At 47.0% G+C, this 21,226-nt stretch overlaps 1 protein-coding gene across 1 annotated transcript in view; it reads left to right on the top strand.

The window, feature by feature from the left end:
- PHACTR3 (phosphatase and actin regulator 3) overlaps nt 1–21,226 on the top strand; it is a 210,027-nt gene that overhangs the window by 137,397 nt on the left and 51,404 nt on the right. The window contains exons 6-7 of the mRNA XM_026503833.4: nt 2,420–2,594; nt 3,320–3,567. Of these exons, the coding sequence (XP_026359618.2) occupies nt 2,420–2,594; nt 3,320–3,567 (423 nt within the window). The remainder of the gene's footprint in view (nt 1–2,419; nt 2,595–3,319; nt 3,568–21,226) is intronic.

The raw sequence follows: 21,226 nt of genomic DNA, 5'->3' as shown, positions 1-21,226 counted from the left end.
TTGGAATCCTTGCCTCCTTTTTGTATGAACTGCATGAGGTCCGTGGACTCACCTGCCTGGACCCGGGGCCCATGTGAGTTAACCCCCTCAGGGCAAAGCTGCCCCTGTTCCACTGGGGGACAGTCGCCCCTCTGTACGGGGGTCCTGTGGCCTGTGCCAGCTACACGTAGAGGTGTTCCAATCCCAGCCTCTGCCACACCCTGGAGGCATAACCTGGAGTTGGCTTCGGAGCCTGGCTCCTCACCTGAGACATGGGAGTGGCGAGAGGTGGGCCAGGCCAGGCAGGGCCTGGCTAAGTGCTCAGCGGAGCGGCATGGAAAGTACTTGTTCCATGTGTCCGTGATTGACAGGGTACGGGGACCCCGTTAGAGTCCAGACTGAGTGAGCCCAGGCAAGCCATATTGCCTCTGTTTCCCTGGGCTGGTAATGCCTTCCTAGCAAGTGTGGGGCGAGGATTCCAGGCAACAGCAGAGCGTACCTGCTCGGGAGACGGTCCCCGTGATGAGCAGGGGCTGCCCTGGGAGGGGGGAGGCTGGTGGGGGAAGAGCTGGTGGAGTGTAGAGAACTGGGCTGGTCTTGGGGGCCATGCTCGGGATGGAACCCCCACCCTGCTCTGCCCTATCTGTGGCTGGCACCACCTTTTCCCTTGGGTGTCAGTCAGCTCAGATGGCCCTTCTGCTGAGAAGCCTCGCCTGAACTCCGCAGCCCAGCCCACCTGCTCCCCACGCCAGGTGTGCTCAGCCCACCTGCCTGCTCAGCTCTCCCTAAAATCCTAGTGCTGGCTTTCTGTCCACCTTTCTTCTCCTGGCTCCAGCTGGCTGGCCTTGAGGCCCACTGAGGGCAAGGCCTGGGCCTTGTTTGGTGTTATCTGGTTGTGCCCACAGAAGCAGGTGCTTATGAAGAAAGAGAAATGACCTGTTCCAATGAAACTTAAAGTTTTCCTTCTAGGGTGTGTGTGTGTGTGTGTGTGTGTGTGTGTGTGTGTTGACACTGTCCACACATTCTAGGATTGCATCAGAAAGGCTTTGTCTATTAGGGAGTGGTTTAGGTCTCTCTCCCTCTCTCTCCCTCCCTCCCCCTGTTGAGGTTGGGTACAAACAAATGGTTTGTTTTGTACCCAATCAGACAAATTGGTAGAGCCTGGAGGCTGCGGCTGCGGAGACGAGCTTAGGAGCGGGTCTGTGTATGAACATGTAACAGGTGCCAGGCCCCATCCCAGCGGCCGGGCTCCTGCGGGCCCTGTCAGGGAGCTCTGGGCCCATTTTAGATAAGAAGGCTGAGGCTTTGAGAGTTCAGGGGACTTGCCTAGAAGGGCTCTTCCAGCGGGTCAGTAGCAGATGGAGACTGGAGGCCAGGTCTGTGTAATGAGCAAACCCATGCTTTCTGCCGCCCCAAGCACCTGCCGCCATGCAGAATTTGGAGTGAACGTTCAGGAAGTATCTGTTAGGGAAGGAAGCCTCACCTTCTTAGGATGGACTTGAGCAAATCTCTTCTGAGTCTTCAGATTCCTTTCATGTAAATGATTGTCTGTTGCCCACGTATCGGGTACCAGGCCCGGGGATACAGCAGTAGGAAAGGTGGACACAGGCCCCACCCAGAGGCGCACAGTCAGGTGAGAAGGGCAGGCCCAATGAAATAGTTCATTCCAAGTGGGAGGAAAGGGGTGTCAGGGCTGCCTTGAATCCCATGGTAGGTATGGTGGGCTCTGCACAAGGTGGGGGTTCACGGAAGTTCTCCCTGAGGAAATGAGATTGGTGCAGACAGAGGAGGGGAAAAGCATTGCAGGCAAAGGGAACAGCCTGTGCAAAACCTCAGAGTAGAGCATGTGGCTCCCTCAAGGACTGGAAAGATCCTCCTGTCCTAGAGTGGAGAGAGCTTGGTGGGGGGGTAGAGGTGAGGCCCGGGTGCTGAGTGGGACAGCCTCCAGGGCTCTGGGCCTGGGCCGGGAGCCAGCTGCCGTGGAGGGCCCCTTCCTGGAAGCTCCTGCTGGGGCAGGTACAGGGAGAGAGGGTTGGAGGAGGTGCGGGGAAGCAGGGACTGTGGTGGGTCCAGGCTGAGTGGCCCCTGCAGGGCTGGGGGAGTTGTGCTGGTTTCCACAATAGGCAGTGTGGCTTCAGAAAGCCCAGTTTATAGCAGAGCATCAGGAAGGAGGGTGTTCTGTGCCTGAGACCTCGTGGGGGGGGCCGTGGAGCTCAGCTCCCAGGGTTGGAGGCAGGAGGGTCCGGAGATGGAGCTGGACAGGGGGGAACCCTGTCTCTGACTCCGGGGGCAAGGGACCTAGCACAATGTCTGGAACAGGGTGTGAGGGTCTGCTGGCTGGGGGACTGTGCCCTCTGCTCTCGGGTTCCTGTCTTTCTGCAGAGTCCTTCCTCCTTGCTTCCAGAAACTTACGTTCTCGTTGGTCCCTCTCACGCTCCAGGCCAGCCTGCGCTCTTCCAAGGCCCTGGTGGAAAGAGTGCTGACCCTCCCCTCCGAGGACAGCTTTCCACGCCCACAGGGTCTCCACATCTCACCACTGTCCACCGGCCGCTGCCCCCCAGCCGTGTCATCGAGGAGCTGCACAGGGCGCTGGCCACCAAGCATCGCCAGGACAGGTGAGGCCCTCTCCCTGCTGGTACGGAGACCTGTGTGCCCAAATCCCCATCAGCCTTGTGCCGTGCCCCCATGTTGTCATGGGGGCCCCCGGACTGGGTTCCGTGAACTGCTGTCACTGTCTTGAAACTGTTAATTTTGGGACAAGATCCCCACATTTTACTTCGCACCAGGCTCTGGTCTCAGTTGCCACATTCTGGGAGAGGACATTCACGGGTGGGAGCCCGGCCACAAAGCCCCTGCCTTTCTATGGGGGAATCCAGGAAGAGAAGTAGCTGTCACGCTGTCCCAGGACTCTGAAGACTTTGGTTTTCTTTAGTCATGAGGGTAATTAAGCCTGTTCCTGAAGCTTACACTTTTATCTTTGATTCCACGTGTCCATAGAGAAAGAGAAGGGATCATTGGAGGGCAAGGCAGACGGGACGGGACGCACGTAGGGCTTGGCAGAAACACCGCACAGGCGCAGTGCCCTTCCCGGTTCTCGGGGAGTCCGGTGCCAGACCCGCGCGGTGCGGGGTGTGGCCGGCTTCCTCTCGCGCCTGTCTGTGCTGTCCGAGCAGCGCGTTCTCTGCACCGTCTGGGGGCTCGTCCTGTGCGTTCAGGACAGACGGTGGACGCCGCACGCATCGGGGGATCACCTGTGCCGCGTCCTCACAAGCCCCGTGTCGGTTTGGCTGGGTCCTCCGGTGACGCGGACGGCATCCAACCAAACTGTCTTCTGATTCAGTTTTCAAGGAAGGGACGGTAAAACGTCCCCGAAGAAGCGGGTGGACGTCCGCCTGTCGAGAACGTCCAGCGTGGAGCGGGGCAAGGAGCGGGAGGAGGCTTGGAGCTTTGACGGGGTCTCGGAGGGCAAGCGGACTGCCGCCAAGGGGTGTGAGGAGAACAAGGAGAACTTGATCGTGAACTCGGAACTCAAGGACGACCTGCTGGTGTATCAGGACGAAGAGGCGCTCAACGACTCCGTCATCTCTGGTGAGGAGAGGCCGGAGCCCGCGGCGCGGGGTCGCGGGGCCACGTGGGAGGGACGGGGCCAGGGGCTGCCCCGGGGCTGGAGGGGAGCGCCTGTGAGGATCAGGCGTGAGGGGCAGGCGCTCGGAGGTGCTGAGCGAGCCCGTTCTGTTTCCGTAACTGCACGCGCATTTTCGTGTGCTTTTGAAAACACGTAAAAGGCTCTGTAAGTAACTTTGAGAGCGTCGCTGCTTAGGAAGACGTGGCAGAAAGTCGTGCAGGTGGTACTCGGAGGTCCAGGGTTTGGAAAACAGAGCAAAACTTGCCACCAGGAAAGCAAAATGAGGTGGGAGGGGGAGTCCAGCGGCCATCCCCGACCGGGTGCACGCGTGCTGGCGCCTGCTTGTGTGGGAACGCATGTTCCCAAGGCCATCAGAAGCCCAGCTCTGGGTCTGTCCTCATGGCGTGCTCCGGAGGTCAGACTGACTGCTCCGTCATACCTCGAGGACGCAGGCTCAGGGAGGTGGGGCATCGCAGCCACCCCCATGGTGAAGGGAGAGGAGGTACAGGCCAGGCCATGGGAGCACGGGGAGTGTGCAGGCCGTGCTGAGGGCTCACTGCTTGCTGGAGCCTCGGTCTCCTACTGACTGTCACCACCTGGGGCAGAGCTCTGGGTGGAGACACCAGGGATCCAGCCCAGCAAGTTGCTTCTTCCCTGGGTGTCGGGTGGCAAACGGGGAAGGGGCTGACGTTGACCTTAGTCCCGGCTTGTCCTGAAGGGACGCGGGCATCGGGCGCAATGACCAGGTGGACAGAGTCCAGGGTCATACAGCAGCTCTGGCTGTCACCCTTCCTGTCCCCTTGCATACTTCCGAGCCTTTTCCACCTTGGCCAGCGAAGCCTTTCTGGGAGCGGGTGCCGTAGCGTGGGGTGAGCACCAGCATTCTGTGCACTGGGGGGAAGAGACTGACTTTTTGATCACCGAACCAGAAACTCGGAGCCAGCCCCTGGCCGAGGGGCTCTGGACGTGTCAGAGGAGCCTGCAGCCTGTGGACCTTCCCAAGCTTACCCAGCCCCAGAACTCTCTTCCTTGAACACCCCTCAGCCTCTGAGGGATGGGGTCACGCGGGAAATCTCTGCGAACGGCGGATGTAAGCGAGGCTTGTGCAGGTGTCTGAGCTCAGCACCAGGGCCACCGGGGGCTGGGGATTCTCTGCGGGCAGGGCTGCCCTGTGCCTTGGAAAGTGTCTTGGAAAGTGTTCAGCGGCACCTCTGGCCTCTACCCCCTGGACCATGCTCCCTCCAGCTCTAGGGGCGGATCCCATCTGCCTCTTCGGCTGCTGGTGTTTCCAGACACTCCTGGGTTTGGCAGCTGCTTCCCCTAATCTCTGTCTCTCTGTTCACATCCCTCTCTCCTCTTCTCCCTGGGCCTTCGCCCTTTCTCCCATCCAAGTTCTAACCAGGCCCGATCCTGCTTAGCTGCCAAGATCAGACGAGAGAGAGAGCATGTTCAGGGTGGTATGGCTGTAGGCATGCCCTCTCCTTTTCTTACAGGGATGCTAGTCATTGGATTTAGGGCCCATCTGGGCAATCGTGGCTGTTTTTTTTTCCCCCTCTGTAATGTCTTTGTCTCGTTTTGGTGTTAGGGTAGTGCTGGCCTCTGAATGAGTTAGCTTCCTATCCTCAGCAAGACATTGCAGAGAATTGGTATAATTTCCTTAAAATTTCAGTAGAATTCACCAGTGAACCCATCTTGGCCTCATGTTTTCTGTTTGGAAGGTTATTAATTATTGAGTCCATTTCTTTAATGGATATAGGCCTATTCAGATCATCTGCTTATTCTTGTGATTTGGGGCACATTGTGCCTTTCAGGGAATTGGTCCGTTTCCTCCAGGTCATGCAATTTGTGGGAATGGAGTTGTTCATAGTATTTCTTTATTGTTTTAATGTCCATGGGCTCTATAGTGATGTCCCTTCTTCCATTTCTGATATTAGTAATTTATGGCCTCTATCTTTTTTTCTTAGTTATCCTGAATGGAGGCTAATCAATTTTATTGATCTTTTCAAAGAACCAGTTTTTGGTTTCATTTATTTTCTTTCCCTCCATTGATTTGCTGTTTCAAATATCACTGATTTCTGTTCTAAATTCGTTCTTCTCTCCTTTTGCTTACTCTGGATTTAATTTCTTCTTTTTCTAGTTTCCTAAGGTGGACATTTAGATTACTGATTTTAGATCTTTCTTCTTTTCTAATCCATGCACTCAGTGCTATAAATTTTCCTCCCAGCTCTGCTTTTACCACATCCCACAAATTTTGAGAAGTTGCATTTTCATTTTCATTTAGTTCAAAATACTTTAAAATTTCTGTTGAGATTTCTTCTTTGACTCATGTGTTGTTTAGAAGTGTGTTATTTAACCTCCATGTATATTGGGATTTTCCAGTTGCCATTCTGTTGCTGATTACTGGTTTAATTGTGTTGTGGTCTGACAGCAGACATTCTATGATTTGTATTCTTTTAAATTTGTGGGGGTGTGTTTTATGGCCCGAATGTGGTGTATCTTGGTGAATGTTCCATGTGACCTTGAGAACCATGCGTGTTCTGCTCTTGCTGGATGAAGTCGTCTGTGGGTGTCAGTTACACCCAGTTGGTTGGCGGTGCTGTGGGGTTCAACCGCGTCCTTACTGATTTTCCATTCCCGGGTCTGGCCACTTCTGAGAGAGGGGTGCTGGAGTCTCGACTATGATGGTGTGCTCACGTACCCCTCTTTGCGGCTCTGTTTCTATCAGATAGTTTGACATGTTGTTAGGTGCGTACTTGTTATGCGGTCTTTGAGGACTGGCCCCTTTGTCCTATGGAGTGTCCTTCCTTATCCCGACAACCTTCCTTGTTTTGAAATCTGCTTCTCTAACACCCATGTAGGTGCTCCTGTTTTCTTTTGATTGTGTTATTGTGGTATATTTCTCTCCATCCATTTACTCTTAATCTCTATGTGTCTTTATATCTAAAGTAGTTTCTTTAGACAACAGAGAGTTGAGCCTATTTTTTTTAATAATATGTTTTTATTATGTTATGTTAGTCACCATACAGTACATCCCTAGTTTTTGATGTAAAGTTCCATGATTCATTACTTGCGTATAACACCCAGTGCACCATGCAATACGTCCCCTCCTTACTACCCATCACCGGCCTATCCCATCCCCCCCACCCCCTGAAGCCTTCAGTTTGTTTCCAAGAGTCCATAGTCTCTCATGGTTCATTCCCCCTTCTGTTTACCCCACCCTTTCTTCTTCCCTTTCTTCTCCTACCGATCTTCCTACTTCTTATGTTCCATAAATGAGTGAAACCATATGATAATTGTTTTTCTCTGCTTGACTTATTTCGCTTAGCATAATCTCCTCCAGTGCCGTCCATGTTGCAGCAAATGTTGAGAACTCGTTCTTTCTGATAGCTGAGTAATATTCCATTGTATATATGGACCACATCTTCTTAATCCAGTCATCTGTTGAAGGGCATCTCGGCTCCTTCCACAATTTAGCTATTGTGGACAATGCTGCTATGAATATTGGGGTGCATATGGCCCTTCTCTTCACTACATCTGTATCTTTGGGGTAAATACCCAGTAGTGCAATTGTTGGCTCATAGGGTAGCTCAATTTTTAACTTTTTAAGGGACCTCCACACTGTTTTCCAGAGTGGATGCACCAACTTGCGTTCCCACCAACAATGGAAGAGGGATCCCCTTTCTCCACATCCTCTCCAACGTTTGTTGTTTCCTGCCTTGTCAATTTTTGCCATTCTAACTGGTGTAAGGTGGTATCTCAATGTGGTTGGTCTTGATTTGAATTTCCCTGATGGCTAATGATTCTGAACATTTTTTCATGTGTCTGTTAGCCATTTATATGTCTTCATTGGAAAAGTGTTTGTTCATATCTTCGGCCCATTTTTTGATTTGTTTATTTGTTTCTTGTGTATTGAGTTTGAGAAGTTTTTTGTAGATCTTGGATACCAGTCCTTTATCTGTAGTGTCATTTGCAAATATCTTCTCCCATTCCGTGGGCTGCCTCTTAGTTTTTTTTTACTGTTTCCTTGGCTGTGCAGAAGCTTTTTATCTTGATAAAGACCCACAAGTTCATTTTTTCTTTTGTTTCTCTTGTCTTTGGAGATGTGTCATGAAAAAAGTTGCTGTGGCCGATGTCAGAGAGGTTGCTGCCTATGTTCTTCTCTAGGATTTTGATGGATTCCTATCTCACATCGAGGTCTTTCATCCATTTGGAGTTTATCTTTGTGTATGGTGTGAGAGAAGGTCAAGTTTCATTCTTTTGCATGTAGCTGTCCAATGTTCCCAGCACCATTTATTGAAGCCTAATTTTTTGATCCACTCTGATAATCTCTGGCTTTTAATTGGTACATTTACACCATTGACATTCAAAGTGACTTATGATCTTGTTGGGTGAATATCTACCATATTTGTTATTGTTTTCTGTTTATTACCCTTTTTCTTCTTCTATTCTACCATTTGTGCTTTTATTTTTTTCATTTTAATTCCGATATAGTTAATATACAGTACATATTAGCTTCAGGTGTACGATATAGTGATTCAGCACTTCCGTCCATCACTGGGCACTCATCACAGGTGCACTCCTTAATCTCCATCATCCATTTCACCCACATCTCCATCCACCTCCCCACTGGTAACCATGCATTTGTTCTTTATAGTTAAGAGTCCGTTTCTTGCTTTGTCTCTTTTTTTCCCTTTGTTCATTTATTTTGTTTCATAAGTTCCATATACGAGTGAAACCATACGGTGTTTGTCTTTCTCTGACTTACTTCACTTAGCGTTATACCCCCAGCTCCATCCATGTTGTTGCAAATGGTAAGATTTCATTCTTTTTTATGGCTGAATAATGTTCATTGTATATGCACACCCCTTCTTTATTCATCTACCAGTGGGCACTTGGGCTGCTTCCATAATTTTGTCATTTTAAATAATGTTGCAGTAGACATAAGGAGGCATATATCCTTTCAAATATAGAATTTTTGTATTCTTTGGGTAAATAGTAGTGTGATTACTGGATTTTATGGTAGTTCTATTTTTAATTTTTTGAGGGCCTTCCATGCTGTCTTCCGGAGTGGCTGCCCCGGTTTGCATTCCCACCAACAGTGCACGAGGGCTCCTTTTTCTCCACATCCTCACCAACCATTGTTTTTTTATTTTTTATTTTCGCCATTCTGACAGGTGCGAGGTGCTATCCCCTCGTGGTTTTGATCTGCATTCCTTGATGAGCCGTGTTGAGCATCTTTTCACGTGTCTGTTGGCCAGCTCTTTGTCTTTTTTTGAAAAACGTCTGTTCGTGTCATCTACCTATCTTTTAATTGGATTGCTTTTTTGGTGTTGGATTGTGTAAGTGTATCTTTTAGATACTAATATTTTATAAGATATGTCATTTGCAAATGTCTTCTCCTATTCAGTAGGTTGTCCTTTAATTTTGTTGGTTGTTTCCTTTGCTGTGCAGAAGCTTTTTACTTTGATGTAATCCCAATAGTTTATTTTTGCTTTTGTTTCCCTTGCCTCAGGAGACCTATCTAGAAAAATGTTGGTATGGCCAATGTCAGAGAAATTACTGCCTGTGTCCTCTTCTAGGATTTTTATGCTTTTAGGTCTTACAATTAGGTCCCGAATCCATTCTGAGTTTATTTTTGTGTGTGGTGTAAGGGAGTGGTCCAGTTTCATTCTTTTGCATGTGGCTGTCCAGTTTTCCCAACACCGTGTGTTGAAAAGACTCTTTTTCTCATTGCATATTCTTGCCTCCTCTGTCAAAGACCATATGACTGTGGGTTTATTTCTGGGTTTTCTTTTCTTTTCTTTTTTTTTTTTTAAGATTTTATTTATTTATTCGACAGAGACAGAGACAGCCAGCGAGAGAGGGAACACAAGCAGGGGGAGTGGGAGAGGAAGAAGCAGGCTCACAGCGGAGGAGCCTGATGTGGGGCTCGATCCCACAACGCCGGGATCACGCCCTGAGCCGAAGGCAGACGCTTAACCGCTGTGCCACCCAGGCGCCCCTATTTCTGGGTTTTCTTTTCTGTTTCCATTGATTCGCGTGTCTCTGTGCCAGTACTGTACTGTTGTGAATACTGCCTCTTTGTAACGTATCTTGAAATCTGGAATTGTCATGCCTCCAGCTTCCATTTCCTTTTTCAAGATTGCTTTGTCTGCTCGGGGTCTTTTGTGGTTCCATACAAACTTTAAGACGGTTCTAGTTCTGTGAAAAATGATGTTGGTATTTTGATAGGGATTGCATTAAGTCTGTTGGCTGCTTTGGGTAGTATGGATACTTTAACATTATTTTTTCCTCCAATCTGTGAGCGTGGAATGTCTTTTCATTTGTTTTTGTCATCTTCAATTTCTTTTTTCTATTATGTTCGGTTAGCCAGCATCTAGCACATCATTAGTTTTTGGTGTAGTGTTCAACGATTCTATTAGTTGTGTATACCACCCAGTGCTCATCACGACATGTGCCCTCCTTAATACCAGTCACCCGCTACCCCATCCCCCACCCCCTCCCTTCTGTAACCCTCAGTTTGTTTCCCAGAGTCCAGAGTCTCTCATGTTTTGTCTCCCTCTCTGATTCTTCTTATTCAGTTTTCCCTCCCTTCCCCTGTGGTCCTCTGCGCTATTCCTTATGTTCCACATATGAGTGAAACCATATGATGATTGTCTCTCTCTGCTTGACTTATTTCATTTAGCATAATCCCCTCCAACTCCATCCATTTTGACGCAAATGGTAGATATTCATCCTTTCTGATGGCTGAGTAATAGTCCATTGTATATATGGACCACATCTTCTTTATCCATTCGTCTGTTGGAGGGCATCTTGGCTCCTTCCACAGTTTGGCTATGGTGGACATTGCTGCTATGAACATTAGGGTGCATGTGTCCCTTCTTTTCACTACATCTGTATTTTGGGGTAAATATCTAGTAGTGTAATTCCTGGGCCATAGGGTAGTTCTATTTTTAATATCTTGAGGAACCTCCACACTGTTTTCCAGAGTAGCTGTACCAGTTTGCATTCTCACCAGCAGTGTAAGGGGGTTCCCCTTTCTCCACATCCTTGCCAACATTTGTTGTTTTCTGTCTTGTTAATTTTTGCCATTCCAACTGGTGTAGGTATCTCATTGTGGTTTTGATTTGTATTACCCTGATGGCTAGTGATATTGAACATTTCCTCATGTGTCTGTTGACCATTTGTATGTATTCTTTGGAGAAGTGTCTGTTCATATTTTCTCCCCATTTTTTGACTAGATTATTTGTTTTTTGGGTGTTGAGTTTGAGAAGTTCTTAATAGATCTTGGATACTAACCCTTTATCTGTAGTGTCATTTGCGAATATCTTCTCCCATTCTGTGGGTTACCTCTTAGTTTTGTTGACTGTTTCCTTTGCTGTGCAGAAGCTTTTTATCTTGATGAAGTCCCAAAAGTTCATTTTTGCTTTTGTTTCCCTTGTCTTTAGAGATGTGTCTTGAAAGAAGTTGCTGTGGCTGATTTTTAGTTTTTGGAGTACAGGGCTTTCACCTCCTCGGTTAATTTTATTCCTATGTATTTTATTATCTTTGGTGCAATTGTAAATGGTATTCTTAATTTCTCTTTCTGCTGCATTATGATTAGGGTATAGAATTGCAACAGATTTCTGTACATTGGTTTTGTATTGTGTGACCTTAATGAATTCATATATCAATTCTAGTAGTTTTTTTAATAGAGTCTCTAGGGTTTTCTCTCTACAGTACCATGTAATCTGCAAATAGTGAAAGCTTTACTTCTTCCTTACCAGTTTGGATGCCTTTTATTTCTTTTTGTTGTCTGGTTGCTGTGACCAGGACTTCCAGTAGTATGTTGAATAAAGTGGTCAGAGTGGACATCCCTGTCTTCTTCCTGACCTTAGGGGAAAACCTCTCATTTTCTCCTGAGTATGATGGTCATCGTGGGTTTTTCATATAAGGTCTTTATTATGTTGAGGTATGGTCCCTCTAAACTTTGTTGAGTTTTTTTTTTAAGATGTATTTATTTATTCATTTATTTCAGAGAGAGCACGTGAGTAGGGAGAGGAGCAGAGGGAGAGGGACAAGCAGAGTCTGTGCTGAGTGTGGAGCCCAACGTGGGGGCCTGATCTCACGATCCTGAGATCATGATCTGAGCCAAAATCAAGCATCAGAAGCTTAACTGACTAACGTACCCAGGTGCCCCTGTTGAGGGTTGCTTTTTTGTTTTGTTTTGTTTTGTTTTTGTTTTTTTAATCATGAATGGATGTTGTACTTTTTCAAATGGTGAATGATTTTTTAATGTTTTGTTGGATTCGGTTAGCTAATATTTCGTTGAGGTTTTTGCATCTGTGTTCATCATTGATATTGGCCTGTAGTTCTCTATTTGTAAGTGTCTTTATCTGGTTTTGGTATCAGGGTAATGCTGGTCTCCTAGGGAGAATTTGGAAGCTTTCCTCCACTTCTATTTTCTGGAGTAGTTTGAGAAAAATGGGTATTAACTCTTTTTTAAATGTATGGTAGAATTCACCTATGAAACCATCTGGTTCTGAACTTTTATTTGTTGGGAGTCTTTTGATTAATGATTCAACTTCTTTGGTGGTAATCTGTTCAATTTTTCTATTTCTTTCTGATTCAGTTTTAGTAGGTTGTATGTTTCTAGGAATTTATCCATTTTTTTCTAAGCTGTCCAGTTGGCATATAATTTTTCATAATATTCTTTTATGGTCCTTTGTATTTCTGTGTTATCAGTTATCACTCCTCTTTCATTCCTGATTTTGAGTCCTTTTTATTTTTATTTTATTTTTTTATGAGTCTGGCTAGAGGTTTACCAATTTTGTTGATCTTTTCAAAGAACCAGCTCCTGGTTTCATTGATCAGTTCCATTCTTTTGTTTTTTCATTTCTATACTATTTATTTCTGCTCTAATCTTTATTATTTCCTTCTACCGGTTTTGGGTTTCGTTCTTTTTCTTCTCATCCATTTATGTGTAAGGGTAGGTGGTTCAGATTTTTCTCCCTGAGGTACACCTGTATCGCCGTAAACTTCCCGCTTAGAGCTTTGCTGCATCCCAAAGATTTTGGATTGTTTTGTTTTCATTTTCATTTGTTTCCGTGTCCTTTTTAATTTCTTCTTTTATTTCCTAATTGACCCAGTCATTGTTGAGTAGCATGTTCTTTAACCTTCATGAGTTTGAGCTCTTTCCAGACTTTCTTTTCTGGTTGACGTCCAGTTCCATAGCCTTGTGGTCGGAAAAGATGCGTGGTATGACTTTGATCTTTCTGAGTTCGTGGCAATTTGTTTTGTGGTCCCAATATGTGATCTATTCTGGAGAATGTTCCATGTGCACGTGAAGAGAATGTGTTTTCTGCTGTTTTAGCATAGAATGTTCTGACTGTATCTGTTAAATCCATCTGGTCCAGTGTGTCATTCAAAGTCGTTGTTTCCTTGTTGATTTTCCATTCAGATGATCTGTCCGTTGATGTAAGTGTGGTGTTAAAGTCCCCTATTAGTATTGTATTACCAATTAGTTCCTTTATGTTTGTTGTTGGCTGTTTTATGTATTGGGGTGCTCCCATGTCGAGTGCATAAATATTTACAGTTGTCCTGTCTTCTCTTTGGATTGTCCCCTTTATGATTATATAGAGTTTTTCTTCATCTCTTGTTACAGTCTTTGTTTTAAAGTCTATTTTGTCTGATAAAAGTATTGCTACCGCAGCTTTCTTATCACATCCATTTGCATGATACATGCTTCTCCATCCCTTCACTTCCAATCTGAAGATGTCTTTAGGTCTGAAATGAGTTTCTTGTGGGTGCCATATAGATGGATTTTTTTTAATCCATTCTGTCACTCTATGTCTTTGATTGGAGTATTTAGTCCACTTACAGTCAATGTAATTGATAGTATGTATTTATTTCCATTTTGTTACTTGTTTTATGGGTGTTTTTATAGTTCCTCTCTCTTCCTTTCTTTTCTTGCTCTCTTTTCTCATGGTTATTTGGCTGTCTTTAGTGATATACTTGGATTCATTTCTCTTCACTGTTTGCATATCTATTACTTGTTTTTGATTTGTGGTTACCATTAAGTTTGTATATAACCTCTTCTGCATATAGAAGAGTATATTAAGTTGATGGTCACTTAACTTTGAATGCATTCTTTACTCCTTTCCCTGCCTTGTCTTAAGTAACGGTGTCATACTTTACATCCTTTTATTTTGTGAATCCCTTGACTCGTTTTTACTGCTTTTTTGCTTCCTACTTTACTTTCAGTCTTTCCTTTCTACTCAAAGAGTCCCCTTTAACATTTCCTGTAGGTCTGGTTTAGCAGTCACAAATTCCTTTAACCTTTGTCTGGGAAACTCTTTCTCTCTCCTTCTTCTGAATGATAGCCTTGCTTGGATATTCTTGGCTGCAGATTTTTTCCTTTCAGCATTTTGAATATAGCATGCCACTTTCTTCTGGCCTGCAAAGTTTCTACTGAAAAATCAGCTGTTAGCCTTATGGGGTTCCCCCTTGTATGTAACCATCTTCTTTCCTCTTGCTGTTTTAAAATTCTCTATCATTACTTTTTGTCATTTTAATTACTGTGTGTCTTGGTGTGGTCCTCCTTGGGTTGATTTTGTTGGGGGATCTTTGTGCCTCCTGGATCTAGATGTTGTTTCCTTCCCTAGATTATGGAAGTTTTCAGTTATTATTTCTTCAAATAAATTTTCTGCCCACTTTTCTCTCTCTTCTTTAGGGATCTCTATAACACAAATGTTACTATGTTTGATAGTGTCACTGAGTTCCCTGAGTCTATTCTCATTTTGCATAATTTTTTTCTCTCACCTGCCCAGCTTGATTACTTTTTGTTACTCTGTCTTCCAGGCTGCTGATCTGTTCTTCTGCTTCCCTTAGCCTGCTATTTATTTCATCTAGTGTGTTTTTAATTTCATTTATTGTGCTCATCTCTGATTGGTACTTTTTTTAAAAATCTCTTTGTTAAGGGTCTCACTGAGATCCTCCACTCTTTTCTCAAGTTCAGGGAGTGTCTGTATGATCATTACTTTAAATTCTCTATCCAGGGATATTACTTATATCCATTTCACTTAGGTCTCTTGTTGTGATTTTGTCCTGTTTTTTCATTTGGGACGTCTTCCTCTGTCCTCATTTTGTCTCTATTTCTCTGTGTTACAAAAGTCTGCTTCATCTAGTGCTCTTGAACGTGGTGGCCTTATGAAGAAGTTCTCTAGTGCCCTGCAGTGCAGCACCCCTGCTCATCAGAACCTCATACTTCAGGGTGTCCCCTATGTGTGTTGCATGCACCCTACTGTTGTGGCTGAGCCACTTTTTCCTTCAGACCAGTCATCTGCAGTGACTCTCTTGGCTTGCTGTGGGCAGTGTTTGGTGCCTGTGTTGTTAGTGGGCCAGTCTGGGGTCTCCTTGGGCTTGAGCTGAGTCAAACCAGGCATTTGCCAGAGATGCAGTAGCACCAAACTGCAAGACACTCTCCTTGTGTCGTCCCGAGATGCTCTTTTTGGTGGGCAGGGCCTGGAGTCGGACCAGATGTCTGCCCCAGTTCACTGTTGGGGGTCTTTAGTGTGTGACTGGTGTGTGTGGTTACCTATCCCTCTTCCTGGGGCAGGAGTCTATTTGGAGCGGTGCTGGCCCCTGTCAGGACTGCCCGCGCACTGCCAGGCTTGCGGCACTGTTTTGGATGGGCTCTGGCCAAGAGCATATGGGAGGGTGCGGATCCACAAAGCAAGCAGGGTGAGATGCAGCGCTAGCAAGGTTTGCATCGGTCTTCTGGAGGAAGGGGCCTGCAGCACTGGGACTGAGGCAGGCTTGCCTGGAGGGGGTGAGTCCACTGAAGCTTGGCTGGGACAGGCATGGGTAAGCAAGTTAGGAAGTGAGTATCGGTGCTGCGCTGGTTCCCACAGCTGACAGTGTGTTTATGCTGCAGGGCAGGGGAGGGAGATGGCTTCTGCCTGCTCCTTTGCTCCTGGGGGAGTCTCCCTGCAACCTCTGTCCCTCTAGAACATGCTCTGAGATGAGTAAATAACACTCCCTCTGGTATGCCCTGGGAGTTTTTCAGACTGCTGCTTCTGTGCCATATCTCCATGGACTGTTTGTGGTGCTGTCCCTTTAAGGGCTGGGACTCCGTTTTCTCTTGCCTGGTGATTTTTAAAATTCCAGGTTTTAAGACCCACTTGTTGTAAGAACACAAGAAATTCAACCCTCTGGTTTTCAAAGCCAGATGTTATGGGGAAATCACCATCCCTGTGCAGGCTCCCTGGAGTGATAGTCTTTTTCTCTTCCTACTCTGGGCCTTCTCTACGTTTAGTGGAGTTTGGTCTGCCAGTCTTTGGATTTTCTGGGTTCTTTACATTGATGTGAGTGTTGTCTAGTTGTATCCATGAATGAGGTGAGCTTAGGGCCCTTCTACTCTGCCATCGTCCCAGCAATCCCTACCTTTTGTGGGTTTAATTCATAATTTTATGTAATTTCATTTTTTTCTCCTTTCTTTACATATAAGTTATACTTTTTTTCATGGTTCTCCTTGAGTTTATGTATTTTATATAATATACATATAATCCAAGTCCACTTTTAAATAACACTGGACCACTTCACAGGTAGCATGAGCACCTTATAGTAACAAGATCATCCCGATTCCTTCTTCTGGCCTTTGCTTCATTGCTGTCCCTCCTTTCACTTACATAAAAACATATATATATGTTTATATGTATATATATATATATGTACATATGTATGTGTATATATGTGTGTATGTATATACACATAAGGTATATACATAAGCATGAAAATACAGTATGTATGATATATACATAAGTACATGTAATTGAATACATTGTTGCTATTATTTTGAATGAACTGTTATCTTTTAGATAAATTAAGAAAAATAAGAGTTTTTCAGTCACCTTTACCTATTTCCTCGTTGCTCCCTTTTTTATGCAGATCCAAGTTTCTGTTCTACACTGTTTTCCTTCCCTAAAAAACTTCTTTTAACAACTCACGCAAGACAGGTCTAGTGGCAAAAAATCCCCTTAAGTTTTGTTTGTCTTAATAAGTCTTTGCTTCTCCTTCACTTTTGAAGGATGATTTCTCACTTTCTATAAAATTCTAGGTTGGTGGGGTTTTTTTTATCGAAACACTTTAAATATTTCATTTCACTCTTCTCTTGCTTGCATGGTTTCTGAGGAGAACCTGGATAGAAATCTTTTCATTTTTCTGTAGATGTTTTTTCTTCTGGCTTCCTACAGAATGTTTTTTCTTTATTTTTGATTTTCTGTGGTTTGAAGATGTTATGCCAAAGCATAGTTTTGTTTTGATTTTCTTTTTGGCATATACCCTGCTTGATGTTCTCTGGGATTCCTGGATCTGTGGTTTGGTGTCTGACATTAATTTGAAGAAATTCTTGGACATGATTATTTCAAAGACTTCTTCTGTTCTTTCCTCTTTCTTCTTCTGGTATTCCTATTATGTGAATGCTACATCTTTTGTAATTGTCAGTCAATCCTTGGATATTCTGTTTTGTTTTAGGTTCTTTTTCTCTGCTTTTTGGTTTTTAAAGTTTCTGTTGAGATGTCCTCAAGCTCAGAGATGCTTTCCTTAACTGTGTCCATTCTACTAATAAGCCCATCAAAGGCATTCTTCATTTCTGTTACAGTTTTTTATGTCTAGTATTCTTTGTGGTTCTTTCATAGAATTTCTGTCTCTCTGCTCCCGTTGCTCACCTGGTCTCGCGTGCTGCCTACTTTATCCGTTAGTGCCCTTAGTGTGTTAATCAGGGTTGTTTTAAATTCCTGATGATTCTGACATCCCTGCCATGCCTGGTTTTGCTGTTCTGTTTCTCCAGATAGTGATTTTGCCTTTTGGTATGCCTTGTAATGTTTTCCTTACAGCTGGACTTGACGCCCCGGGGAAAAGGAGCTGCTGCAAACAGGGCTTTGGTAACTCAGAGGGGAGGTGTGGGGAGGGGGTGTGTTCTGTAGCCCGTGACCAGGTCTCACTGTGTCTGTGAGCCCTGCCTCTGGACCGTGAAACTTGCAGGTATCTCTCGGTTTTATTTTCCACCTCAGGTGGGACTGGATGGCTCTCGTGGGCTGGAGTCGGGTGTCTCCCTTCTTCCGGGTCACTTAGCTCTGATGATACCCCAACAGGTCAGGCTCTGGTAAACTGGTTTCCCCAGAGGGAGACCTTGTAAAGGAGAACAGAGTTTCCTGGGGTATTTCTGGTCCCTTCTTGCCCTTCCCCTGCTGGGAGGAAGCAGAAGGGGATTCTTTTTCTGACATTCACTGTGAGAACCTGGTCGGGCTCCTGGTGGTTAAACTCACAGTACTGTGGGGACCCCTGTGACTGGGTCTGTAGGTTTTAACTCTCAGGCTTGTCCGTCTCAGCCTCCGGCAGGTGCTCAGTTACCATTCAGGTTTTCCTGCCCCTGGCGCTGGTTCCCCTGGAGGCTTCTGCCCGCGAGTCTCTGCTCTGGGCCGCCGTGCCTCTGTTCACCTGTCTGTCTCTGTTCTTCGGGGGCAGTGGTTGGCCCTGTGTCCTTCTCTTTTGGATCTAAGAGGAGATGGCAATTTTGAGTCTGTTCAGCCTTTTACTTGGTGTTAGAACAGGGTAGTGACTTCCAGGTTCCTTATATGCCGACCTGGAAAACAAATTTTGCTCACTCAGAGGTGAATTGTAGAAGGAACAGTTTTTATGCTGTTGCCACCCCAAGATTCAAGCTTAAAATCTGTCGAGAAGTTTGTTTTTCCTCTTTTCTCCTATCCTGAACTCAGGGACCACATCTGTCTAATTTGTCTGCTGTCCCTGCACCGGCCCAGTGGGGGGCATATAGCAGGTGCCAGGAGATAGTGCGATGAGGGGGAGGGGGAGGGGCAGCAAGGGTAGCTCACTGGGGGAGAGGGGCAGCAAGGGACGGGGCCCTCACAGGAAGCAGGGCTGCAGGAGGAGTTGCCAGTTTGGGAGAACACCTGTCCCAAGAGGTAGCTCGATGAGGGGGAGAGGGAGGGGAAGCAAGGGACAGGGGCCTCACAGCAAGCAGGGCTGCAGGAGAAGGCGTTGCCAGTGTGGGAGAACACCTGTCCCAGCACCTTCTCAGCAAGCTGAGTCACTTGTCCCTTCGTGCAGACCGTTTCTGCCCCGGGTGTTCACCACAGCGCACCTGCAGAGCTGGGACCTGCAGGCGCGTCTTGGCCACGTTCCATGTTGTGATGGAGCAGGCGCCCCCCCCTCCCCCACTGTGGGGTGTCAAGATACCATAGACTCCGTGGCTTAAACAACAGACATTCTTTTTTCACAGTTCTGAGGCTGGCAAGGCCAAGGTCAAGGTGCCAGCAGACGTAGGGTCTGGTGAGGGCCCACTTCCTGGTGAGCAGGTGGCCATTTTCATGCTGTGACCTCACGTAGTGGAGGGACAGAGGCAGAGCAAGCAGTCTTGTGTCTGTTAAGAAGGGCTCGCATCCCATCACGGGCTCCATCCTCATGACCGAAGCACCTCCTAGCGCCATCCTAGATACTCAGTCTGGAGCGTCAGGAATGTCGTGGCTGAGGGCTGACTGTGCGTTCAGATGGGCCTTCCTCTCTGGGTTTGCTGCGTGCTCAGAGAGGCTTTTGTCGGGGTTGCAGTCTCTCTACCTGTCAGGATGGATCCCTTCTAGCTCTGTGACCTTGGATGACTCCCTTAACCTCTCTGTGCCTCAGATACACCATCTGTAAAATGGGCGTGATAAGGGGGTTATCCTGATGGTTGAAAGGGACGGTTCACCCGCGGAGTCCTGACTTCTTGTGCTCTGAGTGGTTTTGCAGTAATAACCATCATCATCGCCATCATTGACGAGTGGGCAAGAACAAGGGAAAATCTGAGGGTCACCATGCCCGGGATCTGAATGAGTTTCGCCTCCAATTTTGTCAATATCCTGTAGTTGATTTGTTCCTTGTTCCCTCAGCCCCTTTTTTACTTTAACCAGAGTGTCAGTGTCCCTGCAGCCAAGCAGGTATATCCTCCGTTGGGAAGTGTAATCCATACGTTTGTGTCCTTGGACATGACTTTAGGATGGAACAAGGACAAGAGAATCGACAAGTGCTAGGTGCCTTCTTTGGCAGGACAGACTGAGGGACCCTTTGCACTGAGGAGGAACGCCCCGAGAAGGCCTCGGTGGCACCTGCTGTGAACCACCTGTCCCTGACCAGGAGGGAGGACTCGCAGGTCATAGCTTCCCTGTCTGCAACTCGTGGTGACAGTTGGGCCTCCCTGGTCAGGTTGCCAGGGGACTGATGAGCCATCACCTGTGACCAGCCACCAGGCTCATGTGGTATGTCACCTGTGCCCTCCTTGCTCCCCTTCACGTGAAAACAAGGCGTGTCTGTCAGAGCCCCCAGATCCTTGTAGCAGCAGGCATCCCGGCTTCCCTTACGTGCAGTCCCTGACACCTGCCAGTTACCTCTGAGGCACCAGGCCTGCCCTGAACATGGTGGCAGCGGACAGGGCCTCTGGGGAGACCTTGGGGGGATGCACAGTCCCCTGGCTTTTGCTTGGGGTGTAACCAGTAAGTTGGGGGGAATAGCGTGTCCACTCTGCCCTGATGGTACTTGCAGGGCGATCGCGTGCTGCCCTATCTGCACACCCCACTGGCACATCTGGCTATGTCCTGCGAAGGGGCCGATATGTTGCTGACTGCATCCATCAGCAGTGAGCACTTATCCGATGGTCTGTAAGGATGGGAACAGCAGCCCAGGGGAACAGTTTGCAGCTGTGCTCAGCACCGGCTCGTGGCAGTGATCGGTGAGGCATGGTGACCCCAAACGCTGTTCTGTGGGGACAGTCAAGGTCACAAGAGAAGCCCGAGGTGGCAGAGGGTGACTGTGTGCAGCCCGGGTACCTTGGGCTCCAAAGCAGCACAAGACAGTGTGCTGAGACCCAGGGAGGGAAGCCCGCGTTCGCGTGCCCTTCGGGGTCTCCGCAGAGGGCTGTGACCTCCGGAGAGAGCTGTTGGAATTGTCCGTGCCCATGCTCTCTCTTCCGGCCGCTTTGCTTCCAGGAATTTCTCCGCCAGTATCCTAGCACTCACGCATACTGGTTTATATGCACGAGGGTTTTTCCGGCTTGGTACTTGTCACATTTAGGGCCAGGGGCTTCCCTGCTGTGGGTAGGGGTGCCCTGGGCATTGTAGCAGCATCCCCGGCCTTCACACCCGTGGTGCCAGGAGCACCCCCCCCCCCCCGTCATGACATCCAAACATGCCTGCAGCATTGCCAAATGTCCCCGGAGGGGAGCAGCCGTCTTTGGTGGAGAAGAGCTGGTGTCTCTGGATGTTCACGTGTAATAATTGTGACAGGAAAGTTGGAAACGCTCTGAGTGGGCATCAGTCAGGGACCAATTAAACAAGTGTTATCCCGTGTCTGCAGTGGGCACAGGCATTCGACAGAATGTTCCGGCTCCAGCGTGTGGTGCATCCAAGGTGTAGTGGGAGGGGACAGGAAGAACTTGAAAATGTTTGTTAACTATGTAAAATGAAGTCACAAACGTATTCTATATTGTAAGGAAGAAAGAACAAATGAGAAAGCAGACATCTTACCCAGTGTGATCAGGACCAACCCATTATGTTTTAGTCAAAACAGCTGATGAAAGTCAGAAATAGAGCA

Source organism: Ursus arctos, unplaced genomic scaffold (assembly GCF_023065955.2).
Source record: "Ursus arctos isolate Adak ecotype North America unplaced genomic scaffold, UrsArc2.0 scaffold_16, whole genome shotgun sequence".
In the NCBI taxonomy this organism is placed as follows: Eukaryota; Metazoa; Chordata; class Mammalia; order Carnivora; family Ursidae; genus Ursus; species Ursus arctos.
The sequence above is the reverse complement of the archived record's forward strand: the minus strand, read 5'-3'. Positions and strand labels throughout refer to the sequence as shown.